At 36.7% G+C, this 17,348-nt stretch overlaps 1 protein-coding gene across 4 annotated transcripts in view; it reads right to left on the bottom strand.

Moving 5' to 3' along the window:
• Window positions 1-17,348, bottom strand: part of SLC12A2 (solute carrier family 12 member 2) — a 63,473-nt gene that overhangs the window by 7,621 nt on the left and 38,504 nt on the right. Inside the window, exons 12-23 of one of the 4 annotated variants that reach the window (XR_008233497.1) lie at window positions 16,778-16,901; window positions 15,258-15,359; window positions 13,861-14,016; window positions 12,680-12,779; window positions 9,044-9,155; window positions 6,823-6,963; window positions 6,511-6,617; window positions 4,442-4,521; window positions 2,926-3,066; window positions 2,182-2,228; window positions 514-635; window positions 224-335 (exon numbers count right to left, since the gene is read on the bottom strand). Coding sequence is in view for 3 of the 4 variants with exons in the window: in XM_052777086.1 (XP_052633046.1) it covers window positions 224-335; window positions 514-633; window positions 2,181-2,228; window positions 2,926-3,066; window positions 4,442-4,521; window positions 6,511-6,617; window positions 6,823-6,963; window positions 9,044-9,155; window positions 12,680-12,779; window positions 13,861-14,016; window positions 15,258-15,359; window positions 16,778-16,901 (1,343 nt within the window). In the remaining variant the exon portion in view is untranslated. Of the gene's footprint in view, window positions 1-223; window positions 336-513; window positions 636-2,180; window positions 2,229-2,925; window positions 3,067-4,441; window positions 4,522-6,510; window positions 6,618-6,822; window positions 6,964-9,043; window positions 9,156-12,679; window positions 12,780-13,860; window positions 14,017-15,257; window positions 15,360-16,777; window positions 16,902-17,348 lie in introns of all 4 variants that reach the window. The other 3 variants (XM_052777087.1, XM_052777086.1, XM_052777088.1) reach the window with 3 other exon arrangements.

Here is a 17,348-nt window from a genome sequence, read left to right as displayed (position 1 = left end):
AAAGAAAATGTTAGTGTTAGACAATGCTGCAGAAAAGTTAAACCTGAGGTATCTCATCCAAAACAATCTGGGGGAAATGGAACTTTTTGGGGAGAAAAGGAATAGAATATGAATACACCTCAATCAAAGAACAATTGAAAGAAGGCTACCAGGAAAAGAAAGTAATCTACTGTGTAACATGCTCTATTAGCATTTGAAATGAAATTTTTAAAGTTCAACTTACGCTCTTCTATCATGATCAATCCTGTTTATTTTTCCACCAATGAATACTCTGATCTTACAGTCTTTCCACTTCTTCTTGGTTGTAAGAAGATACGGAATCAACAGTGTCAAACCTGCATTTTGACCAGAATTTGGGAATGATTCAGAAAACACAGCATCATATTAAAGTTTAATAGTATAAATTTATAATCTATATATGAACTGACTGAAAGATATCTATTAACAATTAAGTCAAAATCACTTCAATAATGTTTTTTTCAACATTTGTTTTTAAAGTATAAAGCACATTACCTCCATCATCAAAGAGCCACCAGACATCAATATTGCTTTTGCCTTGTTTCTTCTGAAACTGAGTACTAGCATCAAGAAGCCTTTGGTCAGCCAAGTTTAAAGAAGATGGGCTCTTTGAATCTGGAAAAAAGTATGATGAAATTTCACTTTTGAAGTGTTTCACTTAATCAGCCTGAAATTCATCAAATGCAACTTCTTAGTATTTTCTGATATCCCTAGGTTTAAATAAAAATTGTTTCTACCCCCCCAACCCAACTCCAAATTTTGATTGAATGGATATACACTGAGCTATATTTAGGGAGTCTGCAAACTCCTAACTTCAGCAGTTAAAGATTTAAATCTCAAAAGTAATTTAGCAGACATTTGACAAATAAAGAATCTGTAAGATCTTTATACAGTCATTTGCCTGGACAATTCAGAGCATTAGGTCATGCACTGTTGCTACCTCCTGCAAGTGACAAAACTTCCCTAAAAACACGTAGGTAGTAATTTACAAGTAAATACCACGTCCTAAGCACTTTTCTTCTTTCCTTAAATCCATTTTTCTTTAAGCATGTGGTGAAAATAAAAGCTAGTTCTGCGTATTGGAATTCTATCTTTTGCAACAAGTACTATTTTGCACGTGCAAGGCTCTGAAGCACAATATAGACTATTTTGTGTAACAAAGTTACTGGATTTGCTGAGAACAAGACAACAATGGCACCTTCAATTAAATCAATATAGGGAAATAGATATTTTTTTAAAGCTACAGAAAAAACTAACCCCTTTCCCTTAATTAAAACCTCAGTTTGAACAAGAGCCAGGAGTTTGATACTCATCTCAGTCCTTATTTTATTAAGAATTTTTAAATTTAGAGTACATCTGTGACTGATTTACATTAATATACTACTTTACTCCATACTGGGACTTCTTCCAAACTGCCATCGTGTGCTTCAAGATGTAATCTCACATTCCATTATTAAAACACAACAGCTTCGAGCTGTTGAAATTATGAAGAAAATGTCAAAAAAGTTAGATGAATCTTAGTTAAGGAAAAAATACTTGCTTAACTCAAAGTCTGAAAAACAAGGAAGTGAAAATTGCTCAATTAATCTCTCAAAATGTTTTTTATTTGAATGACTAGTTCACATTATTTCAGGTATTAATCTCATGGAGTGGCTATATTATACCTTAATTTGCAAGCTATTCAACAACTCCAAATAACAGAGCAACAACTATGGCTTTCAAAGATCTACTGAATAGACTGATGGAGCACTTCCACTATACCATTAGATAATATTTTCCCTCACTCCTAAATCAAGTAAGAACCAGACAGATACCTGAGACACAGAGAACTAAGCAAGCTCCTGAACACATCTCAAATGTTACTTAAGAACAAAAGTTTAAAAAACAACAACAAAAATATATCCAACATTCATATCTTAGACACATACACAATCCTTTCTCAGTAGCAACTTGTTCTGGGAATTTCCACAAAGTTGCATTTTTCCATAGCCTAATCCCTAAATGTGAAGCACATTCCAAAGCAGATATGAAGAAACAAATTAACATTGCATGGTTGATATTTCCCTCTCTCTCATATATATGTGTAGAAAGAAGTACAAAAGGAAAACTGAAATTAATAATGCGAAAGAATGATTTAACACAAAAAGGTGGAAAATGCCTGCCTTTTTTCAACAGTGGTTGTGTTGGAGTCTTTCCATCCTCGTCCTCCTCTGGAAGATTTTTAAAGATACAAAATAAAAAGATTAATTTCCTTTGTGATGTTAATAAAAACACTACTAGTGTATATAAAACAAATTAGAAAATAAAGATGTAGAATGAAATGGAGTTTCATAGAAAGAAAAGCATACAGATGCAGCCTACCAGATCCTGAGATTTATTTGTACTTTAAAAAAATAATAAAAAAAAAGGAATCACATTGCTTACTTAACTATTAAGTCACTCCAAGCTTTTACTTTAAAAAGAAGAGGAAAGTTGGTTATTGTCATGTCAAAGTACCCTGAATGATTTGTGTCTGTTAACATGCATATAATATTCTAGTCTGGGGTGAAAAAAACTTCATAAATCTAGGAGCCTTCAAATCACACTTAATATATAGATGTGTGGCAGGATTCTCAAGCAATTTTTAATGCCTGTCAAACTCATTAACAAAGAAAATCCATTGTAGGTCATTGTCTACCACCTGTTTTATTTCGACTACACACGAAAGATTTATTTTACATACTGGTAAGCTCTAAACCTAAGTATTAAATGATTAGACATCAATGGCTAGAAAAGCATGACACACTTCTGTTCCACAGACACAAATATCCCTTAAATAATTACTTGATGAGGGGAGAGAGGAACTGAAGAGGGAATGAGAGAGACAAAGAGTGAGGACCCAAATTTCATTGCTAACTAGCAAGTTACCTTTATGTAGAGTGTGAGTTCTTTCACTAGATGATGGAGCAAAAGCTATGGAAGTGTCTGTCTCGGCCTTCTTGCTATAATCCACTTTTACTATGACATCCTTGGTACATGGAGATTTTTCTTGGGATGACAGTAACTCTTCTTTGAGAAAGCAGAGAAACACATTATAAATCACTTAATTGTTCCAAATGGTAACAATAAAGGTATGTGACTATACAGAGATGGTTCACATTTGGTTAAACTTTACTGCAACTGTTACGCTATGGCAAAGAGAGAAAAAAAGCAGAAAACAACAACAACAAAATCTTATATGAACCGCTTCAGAGTACAAAGAGGCTCCTCCTCTGAGCAGAGCTGTAATTTCCTGCTACTTTCTTCCCAGATTTGGGTGTTGATTGCATTACCACAGGCTACACATAAAACAGAGCTCGTTCATACTGAGGAAGTATAACCAGGAGGAAAAAAAATTACTTGGTGAAACATTTTCCATTTCCACTCTTAACTCCAAGAAGAAGATGAGCCTTAGACAAGGCCCAGACCAAGTATGTCTCACAGGCAAGTGTTTTTTCAGGTTTGGCTTCAGTGGAGCTACTTGGTAGCTGTCAGAGTTAAAGAAACTCACAGTCCCCTGTGGATACTAAGGCTCTTCTGACACCCTTGTGTTATATTTCCCAGTCTTCTCAGCCATGTTTGTTTTCACGCTGCAGGTTCACTCCTTGCCATTTCTCATACTCCTCTGCCCTCTTGCACACAGTTACAGACTCTCTGCCTCTCTCCAAATCCTAAGACAGTCATATGTTTCCAGTGAAGGAACAACCCTCTCCTCTTGCAGGAGGAGGATGCCCCCCTAGAGAGCTTTGTGTCACAAGCATTCTTCCTCATTGTAGCAACATTGTATGGAGCAGGCTACAAACAAATTATTCGACATTTTCAATTCAGTAGACAGTTGCTGCCAAAGCTCAGAGGCTTCCCTCAATGTTCTTCTTGAAATTGAACTAAAATTATACCATTGGGCTTAAGACTACTACCTACAATGCGTAACCAAGTCTTCTACATGGAAAGTAGAAAACCTTTCCAAACCTGAGACAGACTACTGCTGAGGTCTCTAAACTAGTGTGTGCAGGAGTTGGCAACCCACACCAGACCCACAGCATTCTTGCATCATGCAATATTTGTTGTGATTGTCATGATTTCTAGACTCAGGTCCCAATTACTTGATACCAATTTGGCAGCCAATTTGTTTCAGTAAAATAATAAATCCTTGGGAACCAACTGTATACAACTTCCAAATACAGAAAGTTGAAACACACAGAAAGCCAAGTTCTGTTGCTGAACATGAGTTATTCTTATTTTACGTTTCAGATTTGCTAATTTCAGTGATTTTTATTCTATAAGAAGAGTGGTGTTTTGGTTTGTTGGTTTTTTTAATAATTTATCTTCATTTATTATTTTCAGAAAGCAGTATGAAAAGGGAATTAGAACAGCTATTCACCAGATGAAACAAAATAGATCTTACCTTGGCCCTGAAGGTGAGAAATGTCCAGGCCCTCCTTCAGGCGGATGACAACTACACCATACTGAATATCAAAGGCATCACTAAACAAAAGGAACAAAAATAAAATATTCTACAACTTCTTCCTTCTCAAAGGACCTACTTTACACACTCTTTGAACAAATTCCAGTGATTAAACACTGCCATTGAAACTCCCAAATCATAAATCTGTTACAATTTCAGTTTCAAATCCAAATGATCAACGGCATCAGTGAACTGAACAACGTATCCTGAAAAGCAACACATACAAAGGAGATCTGTTCCCTCTCCTCCCTCTCTCCTCTATGTAAACAGCAATTAAATAAAAGCAACATGAACAGGCCAGTCAAGTTCTGCACAGATAAGACACACTGAGAAATCTAAATTTTTATCTCCCCCATCAATGAGGGGATTTATTTTGAGTAATCTCCTTAATCTGAGAACTAAAAAATCCTGATGTCTTTCCCAAACATTTGAGTATTAAAAATACCTATGAAGTTGTAATATATAATCAAATTAGCTGTACATTAGTATAATGTGCCTATTCCCATTATATCTGGTGGGGAAGGAACTCACTCCTTTAAAAAATAAAGTAAGAGGGAAAACTTCATTACTGTAGAAACAAGCAAAAAGCCTGAATAAATGGCTGAGTAGAAGTGGAATAAAATGAAGGACAAAAAAACCCCAAAGATATAAGACAGAGAAATATGACCTTAACCATATCATACTGTTTGCATTAGCCATTAATCATCAGTCCTTTAAATATAAATACCTTATTACAAACAACCATATATCAGAGAACTCCCTCCCATGTCATTTCCACAGACAGAAATGTCTCATGATTTCACTCTATTAAACACTTCTCTTTAGAAGTAGTAAGACTTGATTAGAAATGTTCAAAGTATCAACATATTCTATAATAAATCCAAGAAAAATTGAGGTCAATTTAAGAAGAAAATGGTTTGTCCATTCCTGAACATTTTTAATCCATTATTTAATTTGTTAAATCTGTACAGGTTAGATGTGTCTCTATTGCGTGCTTCAGAAACTTTGAATTTTCCAGAGATTTTCCAGAGATACACTTGCTCTAGAGTTATTACCTCCTGAGGTTTCTCTTTTGGGATGTGGAGAACCACATGACTTGTTGGCCTTGACAGATCTTCCAGCACAAGCCATTCCAAAATAAAATAGGAAAAAAAGCAAAACCAAGAACTAATCAACATGTTTCCTTATTTTTCACTGCATTTGGTGCTCCTGCTTTTCTCTTAAGGAACTTGCAGAGTGAGGGGGTATGAATTTTTTCTTTTCTAATCTCTGCCTGTAATCCCCCATCCTCTCTTTCTTTTAAATGCACAGTAAATGAGAAGTGTAAAGCACAAATGAAGCAGGTTAAGCAGCACATAAGGAAAACAAAAAACCCTCTGTATAAGTGCAAGAACCAAGTTTTGGTTTTCTTAAGTGTTTGTAGCACAAGTTACTATAAAATTTTTCAGCCAGAACTAGTCTGCCTTTCAGTACTGTCAAATTACACTGGGATTTCCTTTCCCATCTCCTTTTTCGCTACTTTATTACTTTGTGTGTCAGTGCTGTGTATCTTGTAAGTAAAATATTTCTTGTATATGATAGCAAGGTTTAATGAAGATAGAACTTCAGCATAATATTTGATTCATTCTCTATTACACTCTTATCTGTACAGAAGTAGTGTAGGAAAAACCCTGCCTTCAACAGAAACTATGCTTTAAAGAATTAAGCAGAGCGGCACATAAGACCCTAGTTCCATCTCTAAAGAAGTAACTTAAACCTCAGACCACTGCCAAACCCCCTTCTAGATGCAGAAAGAGTTATTATGTTGAAATCTAATCTGCTTAAACTATAAAGATTTGCTTATTAATTTCAGTATGAGAAAAAAACAAGGTATTGAAGACAGCTGGATCAGTAATATGGAAAATCTGAGTCTACCTGAAAGAGACTTCAGGCAGCTAATATCTTCTTGACTTATTACCAGACATATTGAAATTGAACGTAAGAGCTACACCTCCACATTTTCTACTTACTGGAATAAATTGATATAGGTCTCAACATCTCTCATGTCACCTTGTCTCCAGTTTTTCTTAAATCCAACAACAAGAGTGTTAGGTCTCATTCTACCCAGACCAGCAGCCTAAGAAGAACAAAAAGTATTTTTTAAAAACCATATTATTGAAACAACTAAGGGTTCTATTATTTTCTTAAGCAGAAAACAAAGTATTTTTAATCAAAGTTTTAAGATAACTTTGCAAAATGAAACTTCAAAGTATAAAAACACTTCCAATTTTGATGTTCACCTTCACCACTTCCATTAAAAAAAAAGTTTGAGAAAAGTGTACCTGCATTAAGTACTGTCCTCCATCCCTCAAGTCCTCTGCATGCACTGGTGCATAGAAAGCCTTCATCTTGTTTTTAATTAGCCATCGCTGATATTTAGCCAAATCAGTTGACAGTTCCTTCATGGCTTGCCTCCGAGGACCCTTTCAAAATAAGAAAATAAAAAGAGAGGGAACAAGAATTAGGAGTAGCAATACAATACCCCCCCTCTTTTTTTTATTTCACTGCTAGAATCCAATTCATACTTGAAGAACCTCAAAACATGCTTCCACACTGTAAAAAAAAAAAACCAAAACACCAAAATACCAGGCATTATCAGAAGCAAAGAGTGGACCAGGTTCTCATTTTTAGGAAGAGGGTTGCTCAAGCTTTAGCAATCTTGTTCCTGCAGAGCACAACCCACTTCCCCAGCAGGTGGCACAAGCTTGTCCTCCAAATCATAAAGTAGTTTTGAAACGGCTTTGTAATGAAACATACACAGATATAGGATGACTTAATATTAGGCTTTATGGGAATATTTGTTTCAAGCTGTACAAGTGTGTCTGTCTGTGTACATAATCCTAATCAGAAAGCCTTTGTCACAGTAGCATCACTTCTGCAGTTTTATGCTGCAGTCAAAGTCATCTCCTCTTTAAACACTTTCTTTTTTATTACTTCCACCAGGACGAATCATTGTGTTCCTCCTAGACATCAAAATGCAGAATACAGGATGAGGTATAATCAAAACCACAGTAGCCCAGTTTTCCCAAAAGGATACAGTTTGCAAAAGGATACAGACTCTGACCAAATGGTCAGAGTTAGTGAAGAATAAAGTAGTGTCATCCATCTTGCAGCAAAGCAATTTTAAATAGATAGGACACGCTCCCAGAAAATCTCTCTTCAGAATTGCTTTTTCTACAAGGAGGATGACACTATGTTATTCTTTTCAGTACAGCCCTACTTCTGAAAGACAGTAATTCCATCTGTGATACCTTACCTCTAGTATTACTCAGTTTCTGTCCTTCGCACTCACTGCAATTTTAAGTTTGCATAGACAGGAATTAAAAGAATTAAAGTTTCTGAAGACAAAACTGGCTACTATTTGCTTAGCAGAACGTATGTTCTGTGGATTGCATTAACTTGATTTGCTCTTATCTGTTCATTAGATCAGAAGCAAGTCTTATTTAATAAGTGTGGTAAATTGAAACATATTTAAGAGTAATCCATCTTTGTATTTAAAGTTACACTTGCTTAAATGTTCTTAGTGATGTGACAGAAAAAGTTTGGCCTTAGGATATGAAGCTAAAGTACACAATCCCAATATGCTAAAACATATTTACCAAAGTTTATCAGAGATGCACAAGTTCTGGTAAACATCATAGTATGACAGCCACCTTGTATCACAGTCGAAAGCGTGATTTTGAAGAACAGAAGCTTGCTTCCTTCCACCCACCCCAAAACCTCTACAGGTCTGCCACAGAGGACAGTATTTTCTTATTTTTTTTTAAAGTAGTAAGAACTGCTGAAACTATGTCCTTGCAGAACAACCCTCATACACCCCCAACACCTCATACCCTGACAAAAAACTGGGAAAGTTAGTGAAATAACTAGGGGCTGGGCAGAAAGGGAACAGGAAAGGAAATACCTGCTTACATTACTGTTTCACCTACCACTGAAAAGAATCTGATAACTGAAGGAATAAAAAACTGCCTGAAAGGTCTAAGAGCAATTTTTAACTATTGGCTAAATTGATACTGAATTTACTGCTCAAGAAGGCTTATTTTAGACCAGGCTTTGTAAGAAATACACACAGGAATACACCTCCCTGAAACAGTAACATTGAGAGCAAATCTAGCTGTGTACTGTGCCTCATTTTGATCAACTGCTCTGTCCAAAGCATGAGAGAGTACAGAAAACTGCATGACACAAGGACAGAAAGAGACCCAGGCTGTAATCCAAAGTTCACTTTACTCCTACAAAGATTCCTCAGCATTTAAGCGTCAAATGATCAAAGGTACTAATTTTTCAAAGTTTCCCCTGTAGCATACCAAGCTGGAATACTGATGACCCATACAGGCATGGATCCTACCAGTAAATGTCTTTTTGCACTTCTCAATGTCCAATGATGCTTTCACTTAAAAAAATAGAACCAAACAAACACCACTCCCCAGCCCCCCCCCCACACAAACAAGAACAGGTTAAAAAAAAAATAAACAAGGTAACTTTAAAGTAAAGCACACTTACCATATGTACGTGGCCACAGATCATCAAGCCCACATTCTTGGTGAAAGCATGGACAAGGTGAAGCAAAGCTGGACGTGCATTTGGAGCACCTGTCATAATTAAGCACTGAGGTCTAGAACAGTGAATAGATGAGGAGAAAGAGAAGGTTGGAATTCATTTCATCTGGAGTTGAGGATTTTTTTTATTAACAGAGAGAAGTTTCTTCCAAATATTGGCCATAAGAACATAATCCTCACTGGAGAGGTAGTAACCCCATTTACTTTTACAAGACTATGTTAAATTAAGTAAAGATCAATTTTTCCACAACTGTCAGCAGACCAAGGATTAATTGGTTCAACATTTAGTAATCCCACCTGTCCTGAAAATTTACACATTGAAAAAGATTAGAAACAGATTTTAGACATGACTAGGTCAGAGGGATGAATTTCTTCACCCATTTGTAAGTCACATCCCTTTGCATTTTGTACCTTAGATTCTTCTGTGCCCAACAGAAAAACTGCAATCATACACTTTTTTAAAAATTACTATCATTTAGAAGGCAGAGCCAAACAACTGCAAATAACTTATTCCAGACAACTTTCTATGCAATTTTAAAAGATGAAGCATCCAGACTTCAGAATTCATTTCAGGAGATAATTTTTCATATCATAAGGGTCACCTAAAGTCATCTATAGCAGTCTCTATAGCAGCTCCAGTTCATTTTCCATATTAGAATCATATAAAAAAATCATAGAATCGTTTAGGTTAGAAAAGACCCTTAAGATCATCAAGCCCAACTGTAAACCTATCACTGCCAAGTCCACCACTAAACCATGTCCCCAGGTGCCACATCTACATGTCTTAAATACCTCCACGGATTGTGACTCAACCACTTCCCTGGGCAGCCTGTTACAATGCCTGATAACCCTTTCAGTAAAGAAGTTTTTCCTAATATCCAACCTAAACCTCCCCTGGCACAACTTGAGGCCATTTCCTCTTGTCCTATCGCCAGCCACCTGACAGAAGAGACCAGCACCCACCTCACTACAACCTCCTTTCAGGTAGTTGTAGAGAGCAATAAGATCTCCCCTCAGCCTCCTCTTCTCCAGGCTAAACAGCCCCAGCTCCCTCAGCCGTTCCTCATAAGACTTGTGCTCCAGGCCCCTCACCAGCTTTGTTGCCCTTCTCTGGACACGCTCCAGCACCTCAGTGTCTTTCCTGTACTGAGGGGCCCTAAACTGAACATAGTACTCAAGGTGCAGCCTCACCAGTGCCGAATACAGGGGGACGATCACTTCCCTGCTGCTGCTGGCCACACTATTTCTGATACAGGCCAGGATGCCGCTGGCCTTCTTGGCCACCTGGGCACACTGCTGGCTTATGTTCAGCTGGCTATCGACCAGCACCCCCAGGTCTTTTTCCACGGGGCAGCTTTCCAGCCACTCTTCCCCAAGCCTGTAGCGCTGCATGGGGTTGTTGTGACCCAAGGGCAGGACCCGGCACTTGGCCTTGTTGAACCTCATACAGTTGGCCTCAGCCCATCGATCCAGCCTGTCCAGATCCCTCTGTGGAGCCTTCCTTCAAGCAGATCAACACTCCTGCCCAACTGGGTGTTGTCTGCAAACTTATATTATAAATAAATAAATATTAAATTGCTGTGGTTTAGAATGTATCTCTAGGAATCAAAACATTTTTTGCCATAGGTTAGAAACCAGTATCAGGCCAAAAATAGTTCTCCTAAAGCCACTGTGCTTAAAACTGGCTTACATTAAGATCTGATCTCCTTAGGATAACAATTAAAGTTTAAAACTCAGAAAGCTATATAAATACATACTAATCAGCAGAGCATTTATTTACCGTATCAGCACAAGCAGAAAGTTACATACACTTGATAAGAATTTTCCTATAAAGCTTGTTTCTACATTGGAGTTTGCAACCCAAAATAGACTCACCGCAGACACAAGGGAGGTTGCAACACTAATCACAGTTAGGTATTGCAAATTATTTAATGCCAGCCTTTAGATTTGCATTAGGGAAAGTTTGAAAATTGCTGCTCTTGATACCTAAGCAACAAGCAAGTTTCTGAATGTAGGCTGTTTTTTGCTGTTTACAACACAGCTTGATGTAATAGGTAATACAATGTTTGTAAATAAATCAGGGATTTTTAATGTCACATTAGGACTTACGATTTCAGAAAGAAGAGCTGTTTCATAACTAAACTTCAAGTTTTGCAGTTTATAGCTACAACAGCCAACTCTTTTCAGTTTCAAAGTCGAAAGCCCATTAATATTCATATTAATACATTTGTGATTTAGTTTTACTGTCACATTTTTTGATGTTGTGCTGGTACCTATAATGACTGGTTGACACACATAATTTCAACTGTCTGTATGTATGCAACACAGACATTTTAAGTACCTATCCTGTACTTACTCAAGAAAATTTAGTCACTTCCAAGAGAGGCTAGAGGTCAGAACAGGAGTATTTTCCCAACTGACAGGAAATACCATAGATCTTTTCTTTGAAAAATTGTGTTGCTGCCAGGTTCTACATTCTGGACTTAACCTCAGAGAATGGCATCTGTATCAAGAATCTCTCCCTGAACTCACTCCATATTAAATTCTGTGCTAAGCACTCAAAGTCTCCCTTCGTACACAACAGAAGATTCTAGTAGCTAGATTTTCTTGCTAATACACCGAGCACAACAGAATAATACTCTTCTTACAGCTGCAAGGGATGATAGAGATTTGCTAGACTGTCAACACTATAAATGCTGTGCTGGGCATAGGCAGCATGTAGGACGTAACTGCTCTATCTGAAAAGAGACAGGTCAACAGAACCTCCATCCTTGGAAATACTCAAAACTTGACTGGATATGGCCCTGAGCAATCTGATGTAACGTCAAAGTTGGATCTAACTTTGCAGCCAGATTTGTGGTGAGTCAGTTGAGTCAGGGATTGGTCAAGACCACATAGTAAAGTCATGTTCAATCTATGATTCTGTTTATTTGGAGGAATTAGTTTAAGTCATTACTTTTTGGTAAAATTTTTTGAAGCATCTTTCTTCTACAATAGCTTATTCCAGAAAAGTGGCATAAATACTATAGGATAGATAACTGCCTCCTTGAGTAGGACCTTCCTGGGTAGCCATGATGGCAGACAACAAATCAGTTCTCTTCTTCAGTTGTGTGAAAAACACTCATGTAGCCTGTTTGCAATTACTGAAGTGCAACAAAAGAATATGTCTAATGTGAAATAGCTAGTGTTGAGGATAACATCCACAGTATACACATTGTGGGGATTTTAGGTTAGATCAGTTTTATCCCAAGCATGTGGACTGAATGCTCATTAGCAGTTTGAGGCATACCTTCCAATTCAGTTTCATCAGAGGAATGCAATTGACAGTTCATGATGCAAACCATGAGGCATATAACAATAAGGAGGCATCATCAATAGACTTGCTTCTGACGTGCACTCAATCAGAAATAAAATGCTAATATAAGTATGTCCAGAGGATGTCCATGGTGGTGCAATTCAAAGTTGTTATAACCCACAGGAGATGAAGAGGCATTTATGAAAACCATGATAGCAAACATCGTGACAGTACCCTACTGAATACATAGAAGTAATTTCCTATGTCTTTAATATTAACTGTTACCTGAAGTTTTTCACATGATCTTCCACTCCTGAGAGCCGAATAGAATGCTGCAGTGCATTCAAGTAAGTCAAAGCTTGTGTTGAGGATCCCCAGTTCACATCTGTTGGAAGATTTGGAGTGCCAGTATTTTATTTAAAGCTGTTCATTGTAAAACTACATGATCACAAAATCAATGTTGAATACCAACTGAAAACATAGAATATTTAAGCTACATTCTACACAATGCTAGTCAACAAGCCCTAGAGCTAAACAGGCAATTCTATTTAAAGATAACGTTTCTGTATAAGTTTTAGCAAACAAATTAGATTTCAATATTTTACAATTATAGGAAGTAAGAATTGAGGGTTTTTTCCCAACATTTCAAAGATTGTGACAACTTCAGAGTCAAAAAAATAACACTTCAGAAAAAAATGTCATGCTTAGTTATTTTATATCACAACAAAGGAAAAAGTAATCTCAAAACATTGGCTAAACAAAGTCAAATACTTTCAGTGAAAAACTGCTAGATTAAGCAGTTCCTTTTAGATTATTATTTATATAAGGAAGTGAAAGATCCCAGTATCCTCTCTATTTGTTCCCATATACACCTTTTGATAGCTAAAATGAATTTATCATCCAAGTACTTCATAATCTTCATAGCCCAGGATGTAGGGCTTTCCTTATTTTCAACTTCAGGAACACTTTTTGGTTCAGTTCTGCTCCATCTTGCATACATGATCATACAGTGCTCTTAGAAGAAGAAAGAATGTGTATAAATTGTTGTTTATAGCTATCGGAATGGTTTACTGAAAAAAACCCCCACCACTCAAATCCCTTTTCAATTCAGAAAGGTAAGGGAGCATCCTCTTTCACTTCCTATCAAGACATAACATGCTTTCCTAGTGCCTTTGTTGCTGCAACCCAAGTTCTTTCCATATGCTCCTTTTCCTCCAATTTTCATTCAAATATTCATGTCTAAGGGCAAGGCACGCACCTTGATAATTTGGGAGGAGAAGGAACAACAGTAGTGACTATACAGGCATAATTACATTTCAATACAACTAAAAAGCCTGAAACAGAAGTTTGAACTAGTTGGCCAAACGGAAATAAGTTCTCTTTTTTTTCCCTAAAGGCCATCACTTTTTCCCTTCTTCTACATCCCTCTTCCCTGAACCACAACCAAAAGAAGCCATTATACATACCTGGTTTCTTGTAAGTGACATAAATGTAGAGTCCAAGGACTATGACATATGTTAGAAGTGCTGCCCACCAATTAATGACAAACATCACAATGCAGCACAGAATAGCTCCAACAAGAGAAATCCACATATTGTAGTATTTGAAAGCAGGGCGCCAACCTAGTCAAAATATAATTTTGAGGATAGAAAAGAGGAGGGAATTAATTTAATCACTACTCCAAGAGAAGGAAGGTGCTATTCCTCTTTTCCTTCCCTAGCGTTCTGCATTACATTTCATGTGAATGTGTGACGGTTTCAGTAATGTACAAAATAAAGACTTTGGCACATTTATGATTTCAATTTTCTAACACCTTCCAAATTAATTTGCATCTTTCTTACATAGATATATAAACGTTCCTAATTTTGCCCTCTAAAAGCGTTATCTCAAAAGGAAAGTTTGAAGATGCTTGTGCCAGTATGTCTATTGAATCAGGCTACAGGAGCCTTTGGCAATAGCTTGCCTGAAAATTGGTTTTTGCCTTTAACGGTAGTGCAACATGAATCATCAGCTCGTGACTTGCTATCTCACATACTACTAACTGTTTCTAGTTGTGTATTTTTAATATTTTCACATGGCCAGAAATTTCCACCACATGAAAAGGGCAGATATACCCAAGTAGAACTTGAATATGTCAAAATACTTGACTGTCACTGTTTTACATCCTTATTTGTCACAAGTTTATCCAAAATCAGGTAAATACACATGCACACCCCCACTAACACACCCAAGATTAACAAGTGTATGAGACCTAGCACTGTTGCGTAAACAGAGTTATGCACATGCTCTGGCAAAATAATGGTAGCTACCTGTTCAGCAACTTAAGAAGCTTTTAAGGGTATTATTTCAGTACAAATGCATAGTGGGCTGGCTATGATATACATCTGTTCTGCAAGTATTGGGTTTTGGCTTATTCCTATAATCTAACTAGCCTCCCACACCAAAGGCTCTAAAAATGTGGCAATACCACCTGCAATTCCAGTTCCCTCTGGACTGGAAGATGAAACATATCAACATAGAAATCCAAAGAAAACAAAACGGTGGTTCTTGAATGCCAGATACTGAATTAGCAGGAAAGCTTTCTTCAAGAGTTTCTGAATAAACACTGAATTATCTTGTGTTCCCTCAGCAAAGATGACAAAATTAGTAGCTCCCAAGCTCTACTGGATCACTCAGTCCTCAAAATTTCGAAAGACCCAAGTACACACCATATTATGCTTGTAATTCAGATGCACCAAGAGAGTCAAATAGATACTTATTAACTAAAATAAACTAAACATTCATTATATTAATACCTTTTAAATTGTATTTATGCATAAAGAAATTGCAGGCTGAACTCTCACCCCCAAAATGTAGCTCCTACCTGGAGATTTCGCAAGAGAAGCATGGAATACAGAGAAGTTAATCAAGGCATATGAGGCCAAGAAGAAGTTAGAAATAATCGGAGCAATGACGTTCAGTTCAGCTGTAAAACAAAAAACAAAGGATGCTGTTATGAAAGATATCATCCAATGGCTTTGTAGATTCCAGAGTAAAAAAATCTGCTACAACCTTATTTTCTCATGTACTCTAGGGAGAAGCAGTTTGTCCCTTCTGTTCAACAGACAGAGCTATTATCTTAATGGTGTCTTATTTACTAAGTTATCTCCTAATAGTCAGGAAGTGTAACTTTCAGTTTTAAAAATATAAACATTTTTCTATACTACCAAGTGTTCCAGGACTGCCACTTCTGAAGCACTACATACTTTCTCAGAATAATTGAGAAAATTTCTTTCCCACCATGACATGATAAAACAGGGCACCAATACACTGGGTTCTGAAGAATGTCAGATACAGTAGACAGAGCATTAATTAATCTGCAGTACATCTCTAGCTCAATTCTCAAACAGCAAAGAACAAGATACTAATAAGTTTAATACACGATCAACTATGGCGAATGGCAATAGCAGACAAAGTTAGTGTGAGCAATGTGACAAACATGTTCATCTGCCTGCATTTTAAATGAAAAGTTGCATCAATGGTACTAGTATAGTGTATTATTACAGACCAATACCATCACAACAGTGATGAGTACACCCTCTTTAGTGAAAGAGATGGAACAACCTGATGCTCTGCTTTCCTTGCAGCAGCATGGTAAAAAACATTTTTATGTGTACTCTCTCAGTCAAAAAAAAAGTGATCAAAACGCAGAATGTGCCATGTTAGCGTGCAAGTTTCTACTTGTATTCAAGCTTCCAATCAGCATGCTGCGGTAGGGACATCATGGGTACACTTGTGCCTTAAGCAGTCTTGGGGGATGGATGAAAGAGCAAACTGGAAAAGAAGTTTAAAAGCACTGGTACAAGACTCATGGATGGACACAGCACAATTAGTTTGCCATATACACAGAACACATGCAATTCTACCTAGACTATCTTTAGCAACAGCATCAGCACTCATCTCCACACTACTCATCTCTACTGTTTGTAACTTAAAAAAACATACTTTAAAAAGTATTGTTCATGTAAGTTTGCCATTTACTGAAGCTGTGTAATTATTAAAAACCTGAAACAAACTTTCATATTTACAACATATAACATACCTCTACCTCAAGCAAAAGATGTATTTTTATTGATTGACAGTATCTATCTAAAGGCAGATACTTGCGGTTATTAAGAAAAGTGCAGTATTGCTACAGTTCAATGCGAATTTATTGCAGTTCTAGACAGAGTTGTATCTAGAAGATAGGAGAAAGTAACCCTCAAAATAAACAGATTTAGAATGCTGTCTTAGAATTAAGCTGCACATTAGACTTCTAGGACACAGTCATCGAGTCGTGATATAGGATAGAATGCTTTGTAAATGACAAAAGGATATTGAGAGTTATTGTAATTTTAAACTAACCAATTAGTATGAACCCAAGAGCAATTAAAAATGTTAGAAGATATCCTCTCAGTGGTTCATTGTTCTTCCCATAGCCTTTAGCAAACATCTGAAATCCTGGATAAATGTTGTCCTTGCACAAAGCCTAAGAAAAAATAAAATTCAAGAGTCAGCATGCATTTTGTTCAAAATGTATCATTACTAATGCTTACTAATACTGTCTTCCACTGCATATTATCTTCCTGAAAGAAGGTTTATAGCCACCATGTACTAATTCTATTTTCAATTGTCTTTGCATCTTGACATTTTGCTTTTCCAATATTATATCCTTCAGTAATTTCCATCTATAAGAGCAAGCTTTGCTCTTCTGTAAGTAATTGACAATTTTACCTAACTGGTGTCTTAGAATCACAAAGAGTCTTTCTTTAGAGACGATGTTTTCTCAGAAAGTGGAAAGTTTGCCCAATGTATGCACTAGTTCTCTGAATCAGTACTTGTGCTTGCATTCTGCAATAAAATCCCTTCTACATTTGACTCCCTACTGAACTTTTGGGAAAGAAGGTCATTAGAGGACACTAAAGTTTTACCCAAT

This window comes from Harpia harpyja, chromosome Z, assembly GCF_026419915.1.
Source record: "Harpia harpyja isolate bHarHar1 chromosome Z, bHarHar1 primary haplotype, whole genome shotgun sequence".
NCBI classification, from domain to species: domain Eukaryota; kingdom Metazoa; phylum Chordata; class Aves; order Accipitriformes; family Accipitridae; genus Harpia; species Harpia harpyja.
The sequence above is the reverse complement of the archived record's forward strand: the minus strand, read 5'-3'. Positions and strand labels throughout refer to the sequence as shown.